At 26.8% G+C, this 27213-nt stretch overlaps 4 protein-coding genes across 10 annotated transcripts; 2 read left to right on the top strand and 2 right to left on the bottom strand.

The window, feature by feature from the left end:
* Positions 1-929: 929 nt before the first annotated feature.
* Positions 930-6341, bottom strand: LOC117211914 (zinc finger protein 800). 3 transcript variants are annotated; one of them, XM_033456238.1, is made up of 8 exons: positions 5787-6341; positions 5098-5476; positions 4064-4339; positions 3799-3946; positions 3574-3714; positions 2820-2971; positions 2269-2746; positions 930-2108 (listed from the first exon to the last, which is right to left on the bottom strand). In XM_033456238.1, the coding sequence occupies exons 2-8, from the start codon at positions 5431-5433 to the stop codon at positions 1042-1044; spliced, it is 2598 nt and encodes an 865-aa protein (XP_033312129.1). In that variant the 5' UTR covers positions 5434-5476; positions 5787-6341; the 3' UTR covers positions 930-1041. The 3 variants fall into 3 exon arrangements, with proteins under 3 accessions (XP_033312129.1, XP_033312127.1, XP_033312128.1); XM_033456236.1 differs by having other exon boundaries at positions 5800-6341; XM_033456237.1 differs by having other exon boundaries at positions 931-2081; positions 5800-6341.
* Positions 6342-7387: 1046 nt separating this feature from the next.
* LOC117211913 (tubulin-specific chaperone D) lies at positions 7388-14644 on the top strand. 2 transcript variants are annotated; one of them, XM_033456235.1, is made up of 10 exons: positions 7388-7938; positions 8064-9747; positions 10040-10243; positions 10397-10561; positions 10647-10741; positions 10847-11200; positions 11288-11590; positions 11663-11981; positions 13764-13896; positions 14332-14644. In XM_033456235.1, the coding sequence occupies exons 1-8, from the start codon at positions 7597-7599 to the stop codon at positions 11942-11944; spliced, it is 3429 nt and encodes a 1142-aa protein (XP_033312126.1). In that variant the 5' UTR covers positions 7388-7596; the 3' UTR covers positions 11945-11981; positions 13764-13896; positions 14332-14644. The 2 variants fall into 2 exon arrangements, with proteins under 2 accessions (XP_033312126.1, XP_033312124.1); XM_033456233.1 differs by having other exon boundaries at positions 7597-7938; positions 10647-10771.
* LOC117211915 (alpha-(1,3)-fucosyltransferase 10) lies at positions 12779-16904 on the bottom strand. 3 transcript variants are annotated; one of them, XM_033456240.1, is made up of 7 exons: positions 16567-16904; positions 15058-15097; positions 14828-14946; positions 14311-14530; positions 13992-14181; positions 13735-13912; positions 12779-13264 (listed from the first exon to the last, which is right to left on the bottom strand). In XM_033456240.1, the coding sequence occupies exons 1-7, from the start codon at positions 16618-16620 to the stop codon at positions 12785-12787; spliced, it is 1281 nt and encodes a 426-aa protein (XP_033312131.1). In that variant the 5' UTR covers positions 16621-16904; the 3' UTR covers positions 12779-12784. The 3 variants fall into 3 exon arrangements, with proteins under 3 accessions (XP_033312131.1, XP_033312132.1, XP_033312130.1); XM_033456241.1 differs by having other exon boundaries at positions 16579-16903; XM_033456239.1 differs by lacking the exon at positions 16567-16904 and adding an exon at positions 15847-16164.
* A 2629-nt stretch (positions 16905-19533) lies between these two features.
* LOC117211935 (protein singed) lies at positions 19534-27063 on the top strand. Of its 2 annotated transcripts, none has more exons than XM_033456280.1 (8): positions 19534-19711; positions 21682-21810; positions 22152-22395; positions 22626-22759; positions 23510-23799; positions 24113-24273; positions 24498-24968; positions 25178-27063. In XM_033456280.1, exons 2-8 carry the CDS (start codon positions 21748-21750, stop codon positions 25381-25383), a joined length of 1569 nt encoding a protein of 522 aa, XP_033312171.1. In that variant the 5' UTR covers positions 19534-19711; positions 21682-21747; the 3' UTR covers positions 25384-27063. The 2 variants fall into 2 exon arrangements, with proteins under 2 accessions (XP_033312171.1, XP_033312172.1); XM_033456281.1 differs by having other exon boundaries at positions 21668-21810.
* Positions 27064-27213: the final 150 nt, after the last annotated feature.

Here is a 27213-nt window from a genome sequence, read left to right as displayed (position 1 = left end):
GTCTAATTATTATTTTATCATCGCATAATGTTACAAATGAAATTAATTTATTAATCAATAAAATATTAAAAATCCAATGAAGCTATTGCAGATATTTTATTATAACTATAACCATCACATACATATATTTATAATTTATTTTTACAAGATGATTTTTTTAATCATTTTCTATTTGTACACATTTATAAATAATCCATGTTTTTTTAATCCCATGTTAGAATTTTTCTGCTTATTTTTACATTATTCTATATATTTATAACATATTGTATAAGCATATAAATTATCTATATATAACGTGAAATTATATATGACATATTTATTCCTTAATAGTTTTCACAAATTATTATTATTTAGAATATTTTTCAGTTCTAAATTAAAAAAATAATATCACCCTAATCTATAAAAACCAAAAATAGTTATGAATGATTGTAATAATTTAAAACACAATAAACATACAAATCTAAAATAAATATATTTGAATATCTGCGTTTAATTAATCTGAAAGAAACAAAACAAAATAATTAGACTGCGTTAAACAACAATTATATTGTATGAATTATCATACAATACATTACAAATTTTAATAATGTTTTTCTTCATATAACTAGTATTACATAAAAAAATGTGTTATTATCTACATTTTGCTATCTTTTCTCTTTTATTATTACATATTCTAGATAACTTTTTAAGTAAATCTACATATAGCAGAAAATAAAAATTTCGGATTAATTAAGAAAATAATGTGTTGAAGAATTAAATTCTTAATAATGCACAACAAAAGTGAAAATATTTAATATTTTTAAATATCTTAAATTTACTAACATTAATGGACAAATACACATTATACATACATACATATATATATATATATATATATATATATATATATATATATATATATATATATATATATGTATATATATGTATTTGTGAAGAATACAGTTTAAAAATTTACTAAAAATTTGTTCATCAAGATGAATAATATCAATTTAAACAATATATTGCTGACTGAATGGAGACTCTATTATGATACAATGTTTACTAATTGCGGCACTGAGAGACAGTAAAACTATTTTTAAAACCTCTACTGAGTTCAATTTCGCATTTGTTTACTATGGAGTTATTTGCACAAGGAATTAATATTTCTTCATTTTCTATAGGTTTAAAACGCTTGGACGTCTGGTCTAAATCTTTCTCCAAATTGTCGTCTTCCTGTACCGGAGATTTTTTGGCAAGTGGCTTGTTTAAAGATTTCACGATCAAAGAATCTTTACGAAATGTGACTTCCTTTAAATCGTAGATGAAATCCTTATTTAGAGGCTTCATTTTGTTACGAATAGGACGCTGGGGTCTTAAATTGTCTTGCATATACGCACTTTCCTTTAAATTAGAATCCTTAAATTGTGCTCCTTCCCCTTTATTTTGTAATTTTGAACTAGAGTGTTCAGTTTCTTTCACACCTGTTTGTTTTGCGGAGTGAACTTCAGAAGATCCAAAGATAACTTCCATCACCATTTTTCTAAGATCTTGATCTGCTCCCAAATTATTTTCTTTAATACCATTATCCATAGTTTCTTGAGTTTTACCATTTTCATGAACTACTATTGAATTTTTATCAACTATTTTTGTCTCTGTTTCATTCGTCCCTTTCTCTCTCATTTTAACTTCTAATCCCATATTTCCTGGTGTAATGTTAACTTCTACAACTTCTGGAGCATCAATCTCCTGTTCTAAATTCGTTATATTCGACGTAATATCTTGACCACACAAATACTGGTCATCTGGTATCTGAGTTATCATTTCATCTATAACAACACGATTGTTTTGAGCGTTGTGAACTTTATTGCAATGTGCTATACAATCACACTTAACGAAACACTTATAGTCACAAAGTCTACATTGATAACGATTCCATCCAATATGAATGGCAGCATGTCTTCTTAGATTATGCACAGAAGGGAATTTTCGTTTACATGGAAGGCACTGAAGCTTCTCAAAGTTTACTATTGAAGCTACTTTCTTTTCCATTGATAATACATGATCCAGTTTTTCAGTTGCTGTGTCATGCCCAACGTTCGCTTCTACAGATATGCCTTTTGCAATATTTTCTAGGAATGATATAATATATCATATTACATACTTTTTGTTTTATATATTATACTCTTTTTGCCGAAACAAAAATCAAAATAAAAAGATTTGTAAAATATATTTGTATAAACTATAACATCTTAAATCTTATAGGTATAAAATATGAGATATTGTTTTTACCTGCATTATTATTCAATCTTTTTGTACTTTCCTTATTTTTTCGTTTCTTGCTTCCAATATTAGCTTTATGTTTGTTTATACTAGTATACACAATTTCTAAAGGGTCAGAAACATCACTTGCAGAAGAAAGATTGTCTTTCACCAAGTTTTCTTGTACTCCATTTGTAAGAATTCTTGCAACATTTCCATTAGATACATTTTGTGAAACTAATCCTTCGCTATTTAACATATCCCAGTCGGCTTTACTTAAACTGGCAACTGCTTCCACACGAATAGATGTTTCATTAGTATTTCCATTTAAAACATCATTTGATGGAATTTTATTGATCTTTTTGTCTTTAGTTATACTTTCATATGCTGCAACACGCCTATTACAATATTGCAAGTGAGCTGATAACGCTGCTTTTCTATCAAATCTCTTTCCACATCCACCACATCTTTGTAACTCTGTATCCAATTCTAACTGATCTATCCATTCCTATTAAAATAATGTATTTTATATTAACAATACTTCAATAAAGACAAAGATATAACTATAATTATCAAAATACCTGTGTTTCATTAGCCCTTAGTGCACTATTCACTAAAGTTTTTTGAGCATCCTCCTTTTGTAAATCTTCAGCAATGGTAGTATCTTTAATAAATGCTTTCTCTTGAATTTGTGATCTGAGTTTCCTCACTTGTTCATTAGATTTTCTATGAACTATATTTCGTATTTAAAAATTTCATTAAAAGAATTCTAACTTTTAAAAAATTAATTCTTGTAGAATTTTTAGTCCTTATTATTAATCCTTTCGCAACTGCCGACGAGATATTTCGTTACCACAATATCGTTTATCAACACCATAGACGAAATACGCCACCATAATGATGTCGTTTACACAACGCTATGAACGAGATATCTCATTCTGCAATAATATTTATGCAATGCTACGGAGGAAATATCTTATGTTGATATTTACAATTGAATGTTAATCATCAGACTCTCTCTGATATTCTGCAGCTCTCTCTGTTTCTAACTACAACATTTAGAGTTGCATTTATTTATAAGAATATAATGTATACGTCAATCACCATTTTGTCAACGTTTCATCCCAAATTTTTCAATAAGACATTCAGCATCCTAATAAAGACACGCAAGGTATCTCATCCATGCAGCGATATATCTCATTCGCAGTTGTAAAAGAATTAAAATTACAATTATTTTCCTCAAGAAGTTATAAAAATTACTTAAATTTAATTACATAATCATTAATGAAAATTATTGGAATTAATAAAAATATTATTATAATACTTTTTGCACACCTTTAAAGAGATGCCTATAAACACTCCACGTATTTGCAAATGTACTAGAACAACAAGGACATGGGTAACATAACCTGTGAGATGTATGTAGTGTCCTTGTGTGAACTGTTAATGTTTTTTTCGTTGAAAATTTTGCATAACCTAAAAATTAAACAACAATGCAATTATAATTTAAGATGAATAAGTATTATTATGCATATAATGGACAAAATAATAAAAACATACATATAGGACAAATAACTTCCTTATCACTTTCTTCATTATTACGAACTTGAGTTACTGTATTATCACTCAACTTTTGACTAAATTCTAAGACTTGGCCATTCAGATCTAACATTACAGTCCTCTCATTTATATTTTTTAGCTCTGTTACCTAAATATTATTTGGTTGAGACATTAATAAATCATTAATGTATTGGAACAAAATTTAAATAGCTCTAATTAATTCTATTTGTAATTATTTGCAAGTATTATAATTATTTATAAATACCTGTGCTTTCATTAAATCTGTATTACTCTCAGTTGAAAACACTGATTCAACAGTTTGATATACTGCCGATGAATTTGAATGTACAGTCTCCAAACATAATCGTTGAGTGTTTGTTTGTATGTTTTCTATTTGTTTTTTCTGCAGCGTATTAACAATCGCGGTGAGATCCTTCTTTTCCTTTTCTTTGCAAGCTTGACTTCTTAAAATTCGATCATTTCCACATCCTTCTTTAAATAGGCCCTGCGTTTTTTCTATGTCTAAATTATTCGTAGAAGTCTGTAACATATGCAATCCATATACTACATATGCATATACATATATATACTTATATATGTACAGGTAATATATTATACATAATAATAATATACACATATGATATATTATACATAATATACATATGCATTTCTATTTCTAAGATGAATTGTGACAACTTGATAAAAATATAACAGATTCAGATAATTTACAAAACAAGTTGTAGTAAGTATTATGTAGAATGATCATTTTATATTATATTTTTCTTTATGTATATGAAATAAAAAAATTTTCTTTAAGTAAAAATATTGTTAATACTCGAATATGTATAGATTAGATACTAATTAAAATTATCTAGTCTTAAGTAAATATATCCAAATTAAAACATTTAACGGTATTTCAAACAACAATTAAATGAGATATTTCACCAATATTATCACGAAATATTGCAATTATATAAAAACAAAATTCCTTTTATTCTTAATATTAGGTTTATATCAGATTATTTATATTTTATAACTCTAAATTTAAAATGCATTATCTAATATTCTATATATTTTTAATTGAAAATATTACATAATTTTGAAGACAGATAAGGTTCTGAATCATCTAAACATCTTATTATCTAGTTTTTGCCATATGAATCATTTTATCAAAGTTAGATTCCATCAAAATATTAGTTAAGCAATCTTTAGATACATTTTCAAATATTAATTTTTAGCAATCTTGTCTTTATATAAAAATATATTAAAATACTATATCATATACTATATCATACATACTATATCATAATCGTTGGAGGAGTCCCTAACAAATGTAACATCAAATTTTTCTTTACAATAGACACGTTTATGAGAAATAAAATTGACCAAACTTCTAAAAAGGCTTCGGCATATGCGACATTCATATACTAAATCACATTCATATGCCAGAATAGATCTAACTTCATCACTGCCATTTTCTAAAATTTTGCTCACACGATATAAAGTCGAATCACTTATGTCTATAGGCGGATGTAGTTGTGATAAGTCTGGATTTACAGAAGTAATTCCTTTAGGAGAAAATTTAACTTTCCCAAATTTCCCATTTGATTTTTTAGCTTTTGTCTTTGATTTCATTTTGTATTGAGCGTTGTATATCCAATGTATTATCTTGTTAAAACTGCAATGAATAATACATTATTAAATTATATAAGCTCGTAATATCAAATTTCTTACAAAGTAAAATGTTTATGAAATTCGTAAATCATACTATGACAACTAGTTATAAATTTAAGAAAATTAGATGTGTTAAAGAAGAAACAATATGAGAATAAATATAGTTGAAAAATTGAAGATGTTATTTACAAAATTACAGAATTATATATGAAAACTAAGGTTTAAAAAGAACATGTATTATTTTTCTTAACAACTAGAATACTTCAAAATTCAGTAAAAGTTTTAGATTTAAAAGTATATTGAGAAAAGCGTACAATAGAGATGTACCGTCTCTCCTGCATTTTACTGCGTAAAAATCGGTCTTTACTTTATAGATTTTGAATTTATAAATAAAATAGAATACCAAGAATCAAGGAAACGTATTAGAACTGTATTATCCCACAAAAAAATAACGCAATTTAACTCTTCTTAAACGAGGTGGATCCACGATTTCGATCAAGCTGCGACCTCCATTTTTCCGAAACCTAGAAGTTCTTGATTCTACCACCGCTTTGATGAAACGATACCAAGTAGCACTTTCAGTTCACGGATAAACATTTTTACTTGCTTTTCAACATTTCTTACACATGGAACATTACAAAGTAATCAATTATACAGTATAATTACGTACAATGATAGTTTGATGAATTTGTAAAGTCAAAAATAAGTTACGAATATTATACTCTTTCATTTGTACATTGCTCATAACAGGTTATGTCACAGGAATTTTTAGAATGCATCGAAATCTCAGAATGGGCTTATTCGTTATTCTACATATATGAGTTAAAATAATAATGATAATTATGATAATAGCATTTTTAGTAAATATTATAAACTAACTTAACAAATTCTATAGACATAACGACAGAAAAAGATTACATGATAATATATAATAACAAATAACACTAATGTAAATAATGAAAAAATTGACTTACTGTGATAATTTACATTGTTCTACATTTTTTAAATGTATGAATGTTAGAATGTATTATTCTAATAATTTACAAACTTACTGTGAATATCATTACTGAATATAATTTCCTTAGAAATTATTCAAATTTTTTAAGTTCATTATTATATCTAAAATATATATATATATATATTTTTAGTATAATTGCTTCTATTACAACTTTATTTTATCTTTTACATTTGTTAATAAATATCCTCAGAATTGGTTTAACAAATACAAAAAGATATGAATGGTTTAAATAATTTCATTTCAGTTTATATTTAAAATTAAAGTGACTATCATTAAAATTAAACCATCTTTTATTATAATTAAAGTACCTATTATTAAAACTGTTAATGACAAAAAATAATTAATCATACTGCTGCTACAAACTAATGTCTATATTCTTATAGAAACTATATATATATAATGTAAAATTCAAAATTAAAATTACATGACCACTTAATGGCAATGAGTTTTTTACCTGATACTTTTAATTCTTTTCAAAATTACATTTTGTTGACAGAGAAATAAATTCAATTAACAGTAATAAAGTTGTTCAGAAATGATCTCACAACCTTAAAACATGGAAAAAATGTTACTTTATAATTCTATTATTTTATTTCAAATCTTATGTATAGAATGCTCTGTAACTAGTGGTATAATTGGAAAAAGGGTGATTCTATATGAAAAAATAGATCAAAAATATAGAATAACATTTTTTTCATACAAAGTTTCTATTGCACAGATAATGTATCACTAGCAAATATCGTTTTCATAATGTAATTGTCAAATGTTATTAATTTTCAGTTCATACATTTTTTTCGAATTAGACCTTATGATTAATTGAAACATTATTTTAGAAACCCTATATTCTTAAAGAAGACATTCCATTATTTATAATAAACTGTCTCAAATAAATACAAATTGGATATTTGTGTAAGCTACATAAACTCATAAAAGGTTTATTGTACAGCCACGCATGCGCCATTTAGCATCGTTTTTCGTGAAATCGTTCGAAAGAATCTGTTCTTCATATTTTTGGGCTGTCATACGTAAACGTAATCGTATAGGAATGAATTGTAATTGATCGTAGTCGTTTTTCCGAATAACACGAAACGTGACGAATAAAAAAAATGGTGTTAAATGATTGTCCAGAATCGGAAATAATTGGTTGTGGATTTAGTGCTTTTAAAGAAATCGACGAAGTGACTTTTTTAATTACTGAATTAAAAAAGGTGGATCTTTCTCCGAGCCTTATTGAAAAGAATCGAGACCGATTTAATTTTATCTTATCACAATATCAGGATCAAAGGCAATTGCTAGATCCTTATTTGGATGATATTCTACAGCCACTGATTGGTATTATCAGAGATGAAAATTCTACGGAAATTATGCGGCATAATGCTTTTAAATATATTTTCATTGTTATGTCCGTTAAAACATACAAGAAGATTGTTACATACCTTCCACATGAGGTATGCAGATGCTTTAATTTTTTTAACTTCATTTTCTCTCCCCCTTTCCCGCTCTCTCTCTCTCTCTCTCTCTCTCTTTCTTTTTTATATTTTAATCTCCAAATATATAATTTAATTTGATACAGGTAGCAGATCTTTTCCCTGTTTTACGAATGTTAGAAAAACAAGATCCAAATGATGTGGAGACATGGGAAACTCGTTATGTACTTTTAATTTGGCTTTCTATAATTTCAAAGATACCATTTCCACTCTCACGTTTAGAAGTTTCTGATACTAATTCCGAGCAAACAATAATAGTTAGAATATTGAAAATATGCAAATTATTTTGCGTATCAAAGGACGCTTGTGCAGTAGCTGCAGTTTTTCTAATTGCCAATTTTTTATCAAGATCAGATGTAAAAAAGTTGTATTTGAAAGAAATGATAACATGGAGTTTACAATGTGTAGAAACTGATCCTTTGAGACATGGTCCATTAGCAGTTATAGCAGCTATATTAAAACACAGTGCAAGAGAAGATGTTAAACCATATATTCAAATGATTTTGGATAAAGTTTTAGAATTTCATCTGAATGATAATCCTGCAGATCTTATTCGGAAGTTTGGAATTAAAATTGTACAAAGAATTGGATTGGTGTTACTAGGAACAAAATTGGCTCCATGGAGATATCAAAGAACTAGTAGACCTATATGTCTAGATCCTAATATTAATACTAACTCTAACATTATAGAAAGTATGGAGGATATTAAAAATGTTTCATCGAATCATGATGACCGGGACATTCCATCAGCAATAGAAGATATAATTGAACAACTTATACAAGGTCTTAGAGATAAAGCAATTACAATACGGTGGTCTGCTGCAAAAGGAATTGGTAGAATAACAGCAAGATTGCCAATGGATTTAGCAGATGAGGTTGTAGGATTTGTGCTAAATCTTCTTTGTGGTCGTGAATCGGATGCTGCTTGGCATGGTGGTTGTCTGGCATTAGCAGAATTAGGAAGACGTGGTCTTCTTCTTCCTCATCGTCTAAACGATGTGATACCAGTTGTCCTTCAAGCCTTAGTATTTGATGAACCAAGAGCTTATGGTTCAATTGGATATTTAATTAGAGATGCTGCATGTTATATTTGCTGGTCATTTCCAAGAGCATACGATTCTGATATAATTCAACCATATGTAAAAGAAATTGCAGCTATGTTAGTAGTTGTTACTTGTTTTGATCGAGAAATTAATTGTAGAAGAGCTGCTTCTGCAGCATTCCAAGAAAATGTAGGAAGACAAGGAAATTTTCCACATGGAATAGAGATACTTACAATTGCTGATTATTTTGAAGTTGGAGTTAGAAATCATGCATACTTAAAAATTAGTGCACAAATTGCACAATATGAAGAGTATACAAAATCTTTGATTGATCATTTGATTACAAGAAAAGTTACACATTGGGATACAGCAATTAGAGAACTTGCAGCCAAAGCCCTCTTCAATCTAACATCTATTGATCCTAATTATATTAAGCATACAGTTTTATTAAATTTATTAGATATGTTAAATTCTATTGATTTAAATATTAGACATGGTGCAGTATTAGCTATTGCAGAAATCTTGGAAGCATTGTATAATTGCTGCAATGAAAAAATTGAAGATATAATTGGACTATCAGCTGTGGAAAATGTCAGAAACATAGTTAACATTTTTAGGAAAAGAGGACAATTCAAAGGTCTAGGAGGAGAATTAATGAAACAAGCATGTGCTGTGCTCATAAAAAAGTGCTCTATTGTTCATTTTCCAATTTCCGTTGAAATTATTTGTAAGTTTGATATCTTGTATTATAAATTTTCATACATAAAAACATATATAATATTATATAATATTCATAAAAATTTACAACAATTAATAAATTTATGCTGAAAATATAATTAAAGTTTGACTCACAAAGTGTTAACCATCTATAACAAAATTGTAAAACAAAATATTAATTCCTATTTGATAATGTTTTGTGATAGTATATGAAAATACTTTTTATATTTTCATTACAATATATTATATTATATATTATATTATTTAAACACAGTGTAAATAAACAAATATTATTTTTGAAGGTGACTGGCAAAATCTTTTAGAGGAATGTTTGGGTCATGAAGTATCTGTAGTAAAGATGAAAGCTGCTGAAGCACATACAGAATTTTTCCGAAAATACTATGCAAACATGGATAATCAAGATCGCAATATTGTTATTAATCGTTACCTTGATAATTTACAATCAAGTAATCAACTTGTTCGAATAGGCTTTGCACAGGCTATAGGTAATGTGAAAACGTTCTTAAAAATTTTATTGTGGAAGGTATCGTATGATGTATTTCATAGTATACGTAAAGTTAGGTCTATTATGTCAATTATGACCTTTAACATAATATGGTATTTATTTTATTTATTAAATAATAATCATTCTTTTGTAGGCTATTTCCCTTTATTTATAATTTGTGAAAGAGTAAAAGATATAATAGAAGCTCTCATTAAATGTACTGAAATATCAGAAAATTCTTTAAAATGGGCAGAAAGTAGGAAAGAAGCTATTCATGCATTAATAATGGTTTGTCAAACTCTGGGAGTAAAAGAAGCAGGTTTGTTATTTCTTAAATTGGAGTTTAGAATAATTAATTAATTAATTCTTCACATATTGTTTAAATGATGTTTTATATTTTTTAGATAAATGGCGTATATATATTCACAACTTATATGATTGTTATTTATTGGCATTGAAAGAATATACTATAGATAGCCGTGGAGATATAGGAGCTTGGGTACGAGAAGCAGCAATGACTGGTTTACATGTAAAAATATCTTCAATATCCCATATTTACATATACATATGTTTACTTAAATTAAAACTCTTTAAATAATTTCAGATGTTAACAAACTTAGTATCACAAGCAAAATTATTTTCTGTATTAAATGAAAACTTAATGGCAAATATAATTGGAGGAATTGCACAACAAGCTGTTGAAAGAATTGATGGAATTCGAGCGCAAGCCGGAATTGTTTTCAGTGCTCTTATTCATAATGATCCTCTTTTACCAAACATTCCATATCATGCAGAATTAAAAACTATTTTTCCTTATGATGAATGTAAAGAAAATATAGAATGGCGAATGGAATCTGCTACTTTTCCACGATTTATTAAAATGTTATCTTATCCTCCTTATACAATGAATCTTCTACGTGGAATTATATTTAGTGTTGGTGGTTTAAGTGAATCTTTGGTATGGAATTATAATGAAAATATAATGAATTATATATTATGTTTAATATTCGATCTTTTGTATAACATTTTCGATTTTTCATTTCAGGTTAAATATTCTAGTGTTTCCCTATTTTCTTATTTACAAGAATTAGATGAATTGGGTCTCAAAAGTTTATGCTATAAAATTTTAAATATTTTTGAGGAAAGTCACAAAAATGAAAGAATGATTACATCAATGCTAGCTTTCTTAGATCGCTTACTTAGTTCCGGTTGTATCCAAGTCGTTCTTGATGATTTTGAAAATGAAATTGCAGAACAAATTCTAATACTGCTTAAACAAGAAATAAAAAATACGAACAATACTAAGTTGTTAATTAGCAGTATAAATGTATTTTGTCAGCTCTTACAGGTAGTTAGTATATTCCAATGTTTAGTATTAAAAATAATAAAATGATCTTGAACTAATAACAAGTTTTTACAGATACACGGACCAGTTGCAAAAAGAGCATTTTGTCAGTTAAGTATTTTTCTTTGTCATAAATATAAATGCATACGGAAAGTAGCTGCATTAAGAACATATGAAGCTTTAACTCTTTATGGGGAAGAAATGGATCTTCCAGAACAAGATTTAATGAAAATTTTGACTGAATTAAATGTCACTGACTGGGAACAATCAGTATCTGAACTTCGACCCATAAGAAATCATCTTTGTGATTTAATGAAAGTACCTGCTCCTATTTTGCAAAATAAGGCCATGAACTGAGCTTGCTTTTAAATTTTGTCGCGTCTCAGTTAAATTGGTATGTAGAATACTGATTTAAAATACTTATTTCTTTATAACATTGTTTTGTCATACAGGCTATTTGCCCAGAAAATAGAATATATGCCTAATATCAAATTCGTTTCTAATAATACAAGATATGAACTTCATATTATATTATGAGCTAATTTCATATTATATACATGAACAATATATTATAATATGAACTTTGACTCTAATTATTTTATTCATCATAGCTTCTAGAACGATAGTTAGAAACCATGAACAATATTATTACTATTTCATTCTGTATTCACACATAGAATTAGAAATTTTTGAACATCTACTATTGGAAGAACTAAAAGACATTTTTTAACAATTTCTTCTTATTTCATTACATCTTCCTGGTACCAGGTCTCCCTATTTGCCATTAAAACTTCTATTGCAACAGCAAACATCATAATAACATAGTAATTTTAACCGTTTTTTAGTGAGTACTATCATAAATAGTAGATTGTAGCATAATACCCTAATGTTGCTTTGAGTCCTTCTCATTTTTTTTTTTTTTTTTTTTTATATTTAATATTATATTAAGAACATAATTTAGAAATGGTAACTATATAGGTAAATATATAGTTACCCTTTAAATGATATTTGAAAATCAAGAAATAAAGTGTTTCCAATAGCTTTTTGGATATTATCTTTATTATAAAAATACAGTTCACATATTAAAAGTTCTGTAATACAAATAAAAACAAAACATACACAAGTATGCAACTAATATTACAATCTGTTACTAAATATATAAAATAGTAAATTTTCAATTTATTAAAAATAAATAAATTAACATTCATTTCTATCAAAAAGCTTCATTTTATCTGTTTCAAAATTTTCCTCATTAATTGTAAGGTTATTTTGCATATGGTAACTTAATATCTTTGCACCACATTTTTCTAAAGTCCATTGTTTTGTCCACCAATTAGAATGATCAGTTTTGGTTGTTAGTGGATTTTTTGGCAATGGACAGTTATAATGTTTCTTATTGACAATTTTTGTTTTCCTTGGTTGATATATGCTTTTACAAACAAAACATTCAAATTCTTCAACATAATTTCCAAATTCATTAGATAACCATTCCTCTTTTCTCTCTAATGCCTTTCTTAATCTTTCATTTTCAATTTCATAGTCGTCAATTAATTTGTGGGATAAATATTTATTATATTCAATTTCATTATTGGAAAGATTATATAGAAACTTGGCTAAATTTACTGGATTTTTGAAATCGAGTATTGATATAGCAGACATATTATTTGGAAGCCAATCCTAAAAGAAAGATCAAAACTGTATTATATTATAATCAATTTTGTTGAATGTATATATTTATATTAGACAGTTGGAGTTGAAGAATGCAACTATTTTAGTTAATTATTTATTTACCCAGAACAAGAAATTTTGTTTCGAATAATTGACTACTTTTACAAAATTCTCATTACATTTATAGACAATTTCGTTAAATTGTCAATACTAGGCTTCAGGCAAATTTTTACAACCGTTTTGACTTGTTTTATAATGAATAGTAATATCAATTTAATAAATCAAATAACGTTATATTTACCCAATATTTATATAGTTTTGAAACTGAAATTTGTATGTAAATTACATTAAATGAAATTAAACATTGATTAGTTTTTTAATATCAATACAATTAAATCAAGAAATTTATCTTCATTCGAAAAAAATCAATTTAATCTATTAAGCAATAAAAATAATAGTTATATAATAAATTTTAATACTTTGAATGATGGTGATCCATAATATATAGGTATAGATCCAACAATAAGGGGCCTCCACAATTTTTCAGTGATATAGTCATCGCAGACTGCATTTTCAAAAGCTATTGTAAACTTGTAATTGGCAATAAAAGAAAGAAAATCTTCACTGTTCAATATTTCAAGGTAATTTTCCTTTAACCTAGATTATAGTTAAACTCTTTATAGAAACAATACAAATGGTAGAATTGACTTTATTTAAGTCTGCAAAAATATTGTACCTTTTCTCAAGTTGAGCATTATTTAAACATGCGCCATATGAATCTATACGTATATATTTCATTAATTCAGCTACATAAATATCTCTGTTACTTGCAGTATCACAATCAGATTGTATATAAAGTAATGGTGCCAAATTTCTTTTATACATCAACCTTGTTTTTTCTTTTGTAGATACAAAGTATTTTCTATCTGTAAAATTGAAGTATTAGTGTTACTATTAATTAAACAACTTCTGTTTATAACACCATACTGTAATGAAAACGGGACCAGATTATTAATAATTTAAATATATATGTATATTGAATTCTTTATATTCACCTAATAATTCTGTAATTCCAGGTAGATCTGCAAGAGTTAGAGGTACATCACTAAATCTGCTAAATGTTGAAGAGTATGTAAAAAGATTCAGAGTTTCCTGTTGAACTAATATTGGATTATTTCTTGGGGATTCTTCATGAAGCAAACCCCACGGAATTTCGTCGGATTTCCATTTTGGTAAATCATTAATTCGAAAATTACTACCATAGAAAAGAAAACTCTGAAAATTAAGAGCGATATATATTTCAAATAATAATGCTGAAAACAAGTATGAGCAATTTGCACATTTATAACATTAAATTTAATAAATTATAAATCATTGATTTTGTAATAATAAATTAATTAATTTCTATTTAGTACCAATACTATTTTACAACTATTTGAAAAATACAAAATATTAATCGAATTTGTAATAATAGGACTATCTTAATTTTAGAAAATAGCTGAAATTTCTTAAATTTTCAATATATCCGAAAATTTATCTTTAATACAAGTCATAAAAATGTATATACATTACTTTTATCTGTTTATGATATTGAAAGGATCGGTTACTTGTAAAATAACACTGATAATTTTCACAGTCCCGTAATTTTTCATCATTTCCAAAAGGTGTCCACCATAGAATTATGGGTACATCTAAAAAAGTATGATAAAAATATATGTACTAATATTTTCTTAATTTTTATACTTTTGGTTTATATTTTATACTTTTTTAGAGATATTAAAAACTTGATGCATTTTATATACCTGGATGATGTAATCTGTTACCATTCTGAATTAAGTAAACCTGTTAATAATATTGATCTTAAAACTCATCAACCTCATTATAATCTTACTTTATCAATAATTTAAATAATAGTATTTGGTATTAAAATAATTTATTGCGTAATTATTGATATTGCAGAGCAGAAAAAGATTGGTTATTAATTTATTATTATCAATTATTTTGCATAAAACATTTCATTATTAATGTTTCTTACATAATTATATAATTTTATTTTATAACATTTAACCATTTGAGGGATGCTGACATATGTGTTTATTTTCACACGTGTTAACATATTTTCAAATATTATCTATTTCATTTAATATTTATAAACATTATATTTTAAAGAAATGTAATTAAAAAATAAAAACTAATCATCTTTCACTGCCTGTAATGAATTCATCCTTGAAGAGGTTTAAAAATTAAATTAAATATTAATAATATTCATTAATTTTTCTTTTATTTTTGTACAACAGAATTGACAATTTGTTATCATAACATGATAAATTACTTGATATTAAAGCTAAATATTTTATTATTTATATTAATAAATATCAACGTATTCAAATAATGATGTACTATCTTAAACTATTTTTGCAAATAAAATTGTTCTAGCGTAATGTGTACCCATATGCATATATAAAAAATACTGTGATATTTTATGCTACAACATACATTATATAAACGTGTATACATTATGTATATGTATGTGTTGTTAATAATAAATATTAACATAATATAATACATACTATTAGCAAATATATAAATACCTGGTAAATTATTATACTAAAAGTTAAGGCGGTGATTGTTGCAAATATAAAATACATTTTCTGACAAAAATACGACATTTTATAATTATTTAATTTTAATATTTGACGATTACTTTTGTTGTATTTCTGTTCTGTTGTTGATTTGGTGTTTTTAAATATATTTCATTTTAATCTTACTCAGATGGCAAAATGTTTAATATTGTTATTTATATAAGGATTGTCAAGTTTTTACAAGGAAGTAGTTATGACAAATTATACTTCAGTTTTTGTCCTTGATCATTTTAATGTTCGTATATTAAAATTTAATTGCTTCTAATTGCTATCTTGTATTCAATTTTATATTATATTTACTTTTTTACTATATTATATCTAATTTTATATTATAGCTACCCAAATTTAATAATGAAATATTATTTCGTCAAAACAGTATTTTGCCAATAGTATTTTAAAGGTTTAAAGTTTGAAAGAAATAAAAAGCCTATATTGCACTCTGTCAACTAAAACAATTTGAGGTTAAATTACAGATAAGAAATATAAATGATACAAAAAGGACACTACTACAAGAAATGGATAAATTGCAATGGAAAGACGAGAATTGTCGTAATTAATAATTACTAGAAATAATCATTTCTTAGAAAGTTTGTAACACGCAAAAATGATAAAAGCCATTAACTAGTCAGTGGTGAAAAAAAATAAAGGAATTGTATATGATGTACAAACTTTTTTACATACATATATAATATTCATGTGTAACCTAAACCTATAGTCAAACATATATCCGCGAACACACACAAAACTTTCTAAAGATTTGTAACAGCAAGTCGGTCATGGTTACGATCACGGTTGCGATCAGGATTACGATCACAGTCACGGTTACAGTCACGCTCCTGACTTCTCTTTGACGGTCAACGAACTCTCTCTTCTCCTTTTCTTTATTCATTCTTCCTTTCTCTCCATCAGTTACAGTTTTCCTAACGACGTTGCTAGATGCATCTAGGCCAGGCTATCGCAAGACAAATTCTGCTGCAACAAATGAACGACTTATGTATTTAAAACTACTAAATAACTTTATAATCTCCTTTTGATATTATCAAATGTCAGATCCTCATACAAGTGTATCACATATACCTACATAAATATATATAATTGTTTATAGTATATATAACATACATTATATTATACATTATATTATATATGTTATATAATATACATATTATGTATTATAATATATGTTACAAAGTTAAAATAACTATTGCAAATTAATTTCAAAGTTAAAATAATAAATAAGAAAAAGTATACTAATTGTAACTAGACCAATCCACTGTGCCAAGGAAGCTTCTTGTAATGAATGTAAAGTCTGATATACAATAAAGTATTATTATTATATTATTATTATACATTATATATCCTAATACGTGAAAGTTACAATATTTATTGTAATTATAGTTTGAGAAATATTGTTACCTATATAAGTGTATATCTTTTTCATCATACAAATTCACATAAATTTAACCACGCATATCCATAATCAAGTTATTCACATGATCTTGATTGTAATTATAATAAAATACTAGTTGATATAAATAATGCACATCGCAAAACAAAACATTTGTGCATAAATTTTTATTTGCAAGTACCTATATAATTTTTTATATTAAATTTCGAAATAGAGACACCAATTGTAACATAATGAAACTATAACATGCATGCACTGTAACATATGGCTATATAATGGTATATGTATCTAAATAGAAGTTAGTAGTTACTAATTACCAAAAGTTCAAGTTTAATAGTAAATGAAAAAAATTCAGAGCTGTTCTGCGTCCGCGATTTGCGAGGAAAATCAAATTAGTGTAAACCTCTTATTAGATACGCTCCAAAGTTTTTAACTTCCTGAATGAAACATAAGATGAAATTCTGAATATCCGATTGATATATATAAACTTTTAATAGTCAAACACTGTTGACCTTGTTTTACTGATGGGTAATGACATATAATGTTAAACATATTACGAAATTTCAAAGAATGAATATCTCATTATTCGAAAATAAATGAACATGCTTAGTTAAAACGAAAGATTTCGATTACGCAGCGAAATGCAATTAAAAATTATTTTCTCAGAAATTGATTTCCGTGAAAAGGTACGTGTATATATGCTCCATCGACATCATTTGAGCTACAGTGATATATATTGATTCAAAGTTAAGCTTACACAATTCTAAGGAAATAACAATCCAAGAAAAAGAATGTGGAAAATTTAAAAAAAATATGGGATATTTATTTCCAAATAGATGTCATTGTTATTCTGCTCATTTTAAATCCGATCCCAAACGTTGTAAATCAAATACAATTTATTCAATTCAAGGAGAAGTATGTACCGTTTACCAGTTTAAATTGATGAAATTTTAAATGGCCTTTGAAAAAGGTAATTATGGCAGAAAGTCTATATCGAATATAAAGAGGACGAAATAACTGTATATCGTTTAACTGTAAACTGTCTAAGAAGCTAGGATTAAATTCCTAATTACATTAAATGTGTATTTCTTTATGAGGAGAATATAATTAAAAAATGTTATCATATATTAATAAATCGATCAAAATGTATTCATTTTAAGACATTAAAAAAATAAAAATGATAATGACGACCGCATTTAATTGATCGCAAATAATATATAAACAAAATACAGACTGCTTCATATAATTCAATTTATACAAATAAAAATATAAATCACAGAAAAACATTATTCAATACACTATTACATAAAGCTAGCATTAATAGAATCTAAAGTGATTTTTCGTTGAATAATTAATATAATATGTTTAGTATTGAAAACATTTCAATAAACTACTGTTACATTTTTTATGATTTGAAGTTAAAGTGTTTGTCTGGTAACAAAATAATTTCACAAGACCTGACAGTTAGAAAGACCAGTTTTATTATTGCATATTAATTTTCAAAAATCAATTAAGTCAGGTTCCAACATACTATTATTCATATTATGATTATAAAACATAAAATCATTGCAGTTCAATTCGTTCATAATTTTGTAATCAAGGCACATCTTCTCAAGAATAAGTCAGTGTCTAATGCTTTAATACTTTTGAGCAGTAGTAAATACATTTAACAAATATTTTGAAAGTTTCACAAGAAAGAAATATAAATTAAGCGAAAAGAAAATTATTGCGAGAAATGGATAAATTGAAGAAAGTCGAGAACTGTCATCGTGAAGTATTATTGGGGAAATAACTATCATAAAGGTAGTAGGGTCGTCGATCTGTGGTTCACAGTCCTCCGGAAAGTCGACAGTTCGATGTATGCTCATTCCCCACCTTCTCCTCTTTCTATATCCTCTATCGTTCACGACCCCCTTATTAAAACGGCGCACGCGCGATATTCTGGTAAAATTTCGCAGGGCCGTATGAATTTAAAGATGCGCACTCTATCTGTTACATTTATTGTATGAAAATATTCATTTATCTACACGATAAGTGCCACCACGTACCATATATTACATAAATTAATATTAGAACGTTAAGTAATTTTCATAATAAATATAAGCAACAAAAATAACAAAAAGGGTAAAGAATAAAAGAATCTTAGGATATCTCCAACAATTTGCGTTCTATAGACAGCCCTGATTCGACGATGGGATCAGAATTTGCGCATGCGTAAGAACTCCTGAAGGATCCTTAACACAAACTGAGAAGAACAAGCGATCCAAAGTCAGTTGCTGGCTGGGTATCTTTATTGTGACGAATATAATTCGTCGCTCGTGACTCGTACCTCTCTTGCGGTACTTTTCTCTGTCTGTTTTTTAGTGTTTTCTCAAAACTTGCACATATATCTGCCTTCCTTCTTGTCTAGTGAGTATACTTGATTTACTTGGCAACAAAATCGTAATGCTTTATTTAAATCAATTTATTTAAATTATCTTTATTATACATGTATATCATATATTTATTAATAAAAATTATGAATTTAAGCTATAGATATGTGAAAACATATTATTTATTTAATATTTACCTATTATTGGGTGATTGAAGGAAGTTCGCATAATTACTGTATATTATACTTTGGTCATTGTATTTAATTGCCCTTTTAAAAATAATTATTTTTCATTTTCTAGCTAATTTTTCTCGATATTTATTAAACAAAGTATTATTTAGAATCTTTCAGTTTAATGTTACTTTATTCGATTTATTTGACTAATTCTTTTTTTTATTCTCCCATAATTATACTTGAATCTTCGATCTTTACTATTTGTTATTATTCTGTCACTTTAATCGATTTACAGCTTACAATTTACAATTTAAAGATAGCTTTGTCAAGCTGGGTGGATGAAACGCCAGTCATTGTTCTGGCTTTCGTATCGTGTTATTGATTTTGCATTACGGTTTAATTAACCGATTTTTGAGTCTTATACTCTTACATTTTTTTGTATAGTTCCTATTCTTGTTGCTAGTAATTTAGCAAGAATTTAAGATATAATATTACATACATTTATATAAATATAATTATATCGCCCAATAATATAGCGAATAGGTATAAAAAAATGATAAAAAATTAGTCATTTGTAGTAATTAGTAAGTAGTAATTGAAACAATTTTTACTACAAATTTTCGTTAAATAAATATTTACTACGATAATAAAACAACAGGGGAAAGAAGGTATAAATAAATCAAACGATGAAAAAAGATCAATTTTCTTTATACATAATTTCTTCACTTATTTTGCATTTAACGCATACTTGATTACATGTCTTTTGCTTTACAATATCTAATCAAGGTAATGATATTGAAGAACTGTCATAGCATGGAATAAAGTGCGTTGGAATTTATAGATAAAAAAGTACAACATACTTCTTTTACGATTAAAGAAAATAGACGATCAATAGAAATTAATAAGGTTCGCCCGTGAACAAAAAAAAGTAATTGATAAAGCACGAAACAGTACTGTTAACATTTTCATATAGAAGAAGTTGGCCCCACCCAGGCGGAAACACGTACAAATGAGTCACCAAGTTGAGGGTTGAAAATAAAATATGCTTTAGGAGAGGACAAAATTTCAGGATAAAAGTGATATTCTAAGTTGGGAACTATATTTTAGAAATTATCTTTCCGGGGAGGTCGGGATTATATGTGTATGCTCGTGTAAAACAATTTCAATTCTGAAACACAAATAGGATGGTTATACCGTTGTAAGATGCACTGTATCTATATACAGTGGCTCACGAGAGTATTTCAGCACTTCTAAAAACGTTTTATGCGTATATCATACAAAATAGTTTGAAATCTCATTAGTACTGTAACGAGATACGACTATCATAATTATGTTGGTAAAATTTGGAACGGATCTGAAAATGTATATGGAAGTTACAAAATATTTCTTAGAAGCACATACTTCACAAAGTATTAATAAGCCACAATATAACTATAGTCAGATCATCTTTAACATTAACTGCATGTTTAAGACCGTTACTAATGTATATTAATTTGTATCTGTATATACTAATTACTCATTAACTGCTTGTTGTAATATATGTCTTGTATCTAACTTCTATAAACATTTTCGGATTGATTTCAAATTTTAATATTATAATCACGATAATCGCGTTTCGTTATAGTGCTAACGAAATTTCAAAAGGCATTCACATAATGCACATAATATATCCATAAAAAAATTTTGCGACAAATGTTCGAATACTTCTGAGTGTGCTTATAAACGTTTCTTATTTTCATTCTAAATAATTTAATAGCGTATTAATAGCGTATCTTCTAACATTTATTACCTTTTTATTTATAAGTTTATTATATACGTAGTTTCTATTTAACAGCAGAATCAATCGAGGGGTTTTTGCGACACGTGTTTCTGTATAGCGACCGAATCGCTGAAATAAACAATGCAGGCTAACGGTGCTGAAAATGTCGGTCCTGAAAATGCAAGCGAAAAATCAGGATGGACGGTAATTATCATTTACTGAAAACGATATGTATATTAGTTATAAAAAATTTATATTATTATATATGTTTATGCTTCATATATTATTTCAGTTTTAAAATGTTTAGAAATTGTTTTAATTTGCATTTACAAAGAATATTTAATTTAAAACTTGCATGAATTGAAACTCAAAATAATAAACTAAGAGCGATAAAAACGAGATTTAATGTTTATTTTAATAATATTTTAATTTAATAATAACTAAATAATATTGAATTGTATATATTGCAATTAAATTAAATTAATCTAATTGGATGAGGCATTTTAAAAGTTGATTTTTAAAAATATTTATTTAATTTATTGTAGGTTGGATTAATAAACGGAAAGTTTAAGTATCTTACAGCTGAAACCTTTGGATTTAAAATTAACGCAAATGGTTCAAGTTTAAAGAAAAAACAATTGTGGACTCTAGAAGGTAGTGAACAACAGGTTTTCCTTCGATCCCATTTGGATCGTTATTTAGCAGTGGATCAGTTTGGAAATGTTACTTGTGAAGCAGAAGATCCTAGTGATCCTGGTTGCGCCTTCCAAATACAACTAGCTTCAGATGGTATATAACATTTTTATTTAATATAATAATATAATTTATTTTTATTATTAATTTTTAGTTTTTGTTAATAATAGGAAACAATCTGCAAGAGCAGGTTGTACACACTGGAATAGAATAGCAAAATATTTGAATTGAAAATAGTTCTATATAAAATATTTAAAGAATATTAAATAAGTTAAAAAACTTCTATTATTAATTTTTATATTAAATTATTGATTATAATTTATTAGGAAGTGGAAGGTGGGCTCTGAAGAATATTCAAAGAGGATATTTCCTGGGTTCTAGTCAGGATGAACTTAAATGTATGGCCAAAGCCCCCAGTGAAGCAGAGTATTGGCTGGTACATCTTGCTGCTAGACCTCAGGTAACTAATTTTCTTATATATTACAGAATCAGAAATTAAAGGCTTAGAACTAATATAATTATATTTATCAATATATAGATTAATACCATAACTTGATCATCCTCAATATTTCACTTATTTTTGACAATAGGAGAAGATGTCAGAAGAAAATGTTATGATTTGAAGAAAAGAAAAAAATGTTCTCAATTCTTCAAGATTTTAAGATAGCCAATATTTTTTAAATGGGACAACATATTGTTATCATTATAATGTAATACATAAAGTCAAAATCCAATAACATATAATAGCATGCCATCACATGACCTTGAGCAAGATGACAAAGATTTTCAAATATTCGAAAATAGATGCAAATAGAAAGATTAGTGAAGATAAATGTATTTACTAAATTTCGCAAACTGATGGCCATTAACATAATATGTTTTTATAGATTTTTAAAAATCTTATAGAGAATGAAGTGATTTTGATATTGCAATAATTTTTTAAGAAATCAAATTTTTTTTTAAATCAAATTAAAATCATAAATATGTGAAAAGTATTTCTTATAGTTAAGAGAAATGATGATATTTATTAATATTCCATCATAATATTGTATATTAGATTAAATATATCTATAAAAATTAACTTAATTTTCATCAATACTTAATAAGAGTTTTGCCTTTTTTTATGCATATTATAATAAAAAGGTATATATTACATTATTTTAAAATGTATATCAAGTTAATTTTAATTTGTTATATAAATATGTTTTAGGTAAATTTAAAATCTGCTGGAAGAAAACGGTTTGCTCACTTAAGTGCAACGCAAGATGAAATTCATGTAGATGCACCAGTTCCATGGGGAGAAGATACACTTTTTACTTTAGAATTTCGTCCTGCTTCGATAGAAGATGATGGCGAAGAACATTCCAAATTTGAAGGTGGTCACTATGCTCTACATACTTGTAACAATAAATATTTGGCACGTGATGGAAAACTTTTGGATTCTTGTACCCGGGATTGCCTTTATGCTGCTGAATTTCATGCTGGATTACTTGCACTTAGGTTAGAGTTATCGATACATCTTTTATTATTATAGTATGATGTTAAAACATTTCCTCGCAAATATTACTAAAAGGATTGTTTATATCTTATACTATATTATATTACAACTATTATATAAGTATGACAGAATAATTTAATTATTTATATACACTTTGATTCACAAGCAAAATGCATTAATACAAATAAGATATTTTTTATTCAAATAAATTTTGGTTACCCGTTATGATGTATGTTATATCTTTATAGTTTATGTGATTGTTTAGTTGCCTTAAAGATTATAACTAGCATAAAAACATAAATTTTGATTAATTAGAGATTTGTATGGGGCATATTTGGCACCTATTGGAAGTAAGGCTGTTCTAAAATCAAGATCAACAACTGTGACCAGAGATGAATTGTTTTCTTTGGAAGAATCATTACCACAAGCCTCTTTTGTTGCTGCTTTAAATCAACGATATGTATCTGTAAAACAAGGTACCTTCTATTTAAGTACATGGCCTAATTGTCTCATTTGATAGGTTTATAATACTTAATTATTAAACTGTATTAGTTAATAGTCATTGTTAAATTAAGCAAGTATATATTTTTTTGAATTATAAATTTCAGTTTATTCGGCTAATATCAATTAGTTACAATCACTAATTAATGTCACTCTCAGAAGTCTTTTCATATGATAATAGTATTCATCGTGATTCCAGGAGTTGATGTGACAGCTAATCAAGATGAAATTTCTGGACATGAAACTTTCCAGTTAGAATTCGATCGTGTAACTAAAAGATGGTATGTACGTACCATGCAAGATCGTTATTGGAGTCTTGAAGCAGGAGGTGGAATTCAGGCATCAGAACACAAGCGTTCTTCCAATGCTTTGTTTGATTTGATTTGGCAATCGGAGGATGGTACAGTAGCCCTACGTGCTAACAACGGCAAATTTTTAGCAACAAAGCGTTCTGGCCATCTTTATGCTAATGCCGATTCTGTAAACGGATTGGATTCAGATGTTAGCAAATATTATTTCTATTTGATGAACAGACCTGTTTTAGTATTACGTTGTGAACAAGGATTTGTAGGACCCAAAAGTGCAGCTAGTTCAAAATTAGAATGCAACAAAGCTATCTATGAAACTATTAGAGTAGAAAGATGTGAACGTGGAATTGTTAGATTTAAAGGTAACAAGCTTATTCATTAATTATCTTAACAATGTATCTACGTCAATATGGAAAAGTTACAGTTATCATAGTTTTAAATAATACAGATTTACTGGAAATTTTCTTTTATTACGAAAAATTAAAAATTTTAATTTTGGAATGTAATAGTAATTCACTAAAAAATTAGGCCTTACAAAGTACTTTTTCATGAAAAGTAAATTTTATTTCAGGTCAAAATGGCAAGTACTGGCACGCAGATAGCGAAGGCGTAACCGTAGATTCTGATATACCTTCCGATGGATTCTATCTAGAATTACGAGAACCTTCTCGTATTTGTATTAAACACAGCGATGGAAGATATCTTACTGCAGGAAAGAATGGAGCGTTGCGTCTTGGAGAAACAGATTATGAATCTGCTACAAAGTGGGAATTTTAATCAACTAAACGATCATGTCTGTGCTATGTTCTTTTAAAATTTTATTTAATCAATTCACTCTTTATACATTTAAAGAAGTTATATTTAGTAGATATAGATATTCTAATTTTTCATAAAAAGGTCGAAGAAAAAATGAGCAACTTAGGCCAAGGACTTTGTTACAGGGTTAAACAACTTCTATTTTTTATGCTCGTATGTTTTAGTATGAGAAATGAAAAGTATTAAAAAATAACGCAAAGTATAGATTTAAAAGAACATAGCTAAAATCCATTGCCCTTTTTATAGCTTCGAGTGTAATCTAATCTAATATTTACAAGTACGGGAAGAGCTCCTACCGAGTACTTAATTAGAAGTACATCGTCAAATTAATTTTTTACGATTTTTTTATACTTCTAACTACGAATTTTCCTATTCATAAAATACCGTATAAGACTGATCATTCGCATGTTTACAGAATAATTAGCGGTTATTACATCGTACTTTAATAATTTAAAGAAAAATTTAACATGATTCACTGTCTTTCGATCATAGAGTAATTGAATAATATTTGATCATGTAAATTAAAACTTACTTTCTTTGATTTAATGTATTGTTTGCAATATTATTTATTTTTCAATATTTAATACTTAACTGATCGGTAATTTTATGTAAGAATGTTATTATGTATATATTAAACTTCCTTACTCTTCCAATCACAGTATCTTTGATTGAAACTAATAAAAAAGTTTCTTATATCAGTTGTTAATGTAAAGATAGTTTTGACATTTTACAACTTCTTTTAATTGGTAGCTTCACTGTGTAATCATTGAGAAATACCTTGCTAATAATTTCCTTTTTAAAAGTAAAATAAACAATATGAAGAACTTGACCGATCATTTAAGTATTTAAAAAAATTCTGCTTTCTAGTCTTCATATTAATATATTCATATCAGTAATAACTAACTAATGTTGAATTCCTATAAAGCAATTCATACACTAGACAGCATATTTCGAAGATTGTCAATAAGTAATATACATAGTGTTTCAGTTGATAAAGGTAATCATTCCATATAATAAACATATTTCCTTTTCATTATTGAACCATACGCTACTAACATAAACGCACAAGTATGTCACTAATGTAAACTTGCTATCTAGTGTACAATGTCTTTGAAGAAATCGATGCAATAATCGAATTAATCTGTATAATTTGAGGTCACGCTTTTTCTGTATAAGAAATTCACATTCCGTGAGCTGTGCAATGGTCAAAACATTTTTACAGCTATTTCTACGAAAGAAACTTAAGTCATAACCCGCTTAGGAAACATTAAAACCATAAATTTTATATATCGATTAGTATTAGTTCTGTGGGCGTGTAATTTATCGATTAGCTTATAAGTAAGATTTTTCTTTCCTTTGTCGAGTTTCAATATGTTTAATATGTATTAATATTATTGATATTCGACAAAAAAAAGAAAAATTATTTTTCGATATGCTTTTTACCTTTTATATAATACCTTTTTTATCTGCTCTCTATTTTTTTATACACAAACAAGGTTGATATTAAGGTCGTTATTTCAGCGATATTACCTGTAATTTACGTTATTTATCGTATTGAGGAAAGCGGGATAAACTAAATGCATTATGTAAGCAATAAATTCTGCTATTAAACATTTGTTTATTAAAATTTTTCAAACATTACCATCTTTCCAGGATTGTAACCTTTCAAACAATTCCAATAATATAGTAATAAAATATTTTGCTTGATTGATTATTGATTTATTTAAGAAAAATTTATTTGATTTAACAAATCATGTTTTGCTTTTTGTATTCTTGTGCAATATATTTAAT

The sequence above is a fragment of the Bombus bifarius genome, unplaced genomic scaffold, assembly GCF_011952205.1.
Source record: "Bombus bifarius isolate JDL3187 unplaced genomic scaffold, Bbif_JDL3187 scf7180000008265, whole genome shotgun sequence".
NCBI lineage: Eukaryota > Metazoa > Arthropoda > Insecta > Hymenoptera > Apidae > Bombus > Bombus bifarius.
This window is presented reverse-complemented; position numbering and strand designations above follow the sequence as displayed.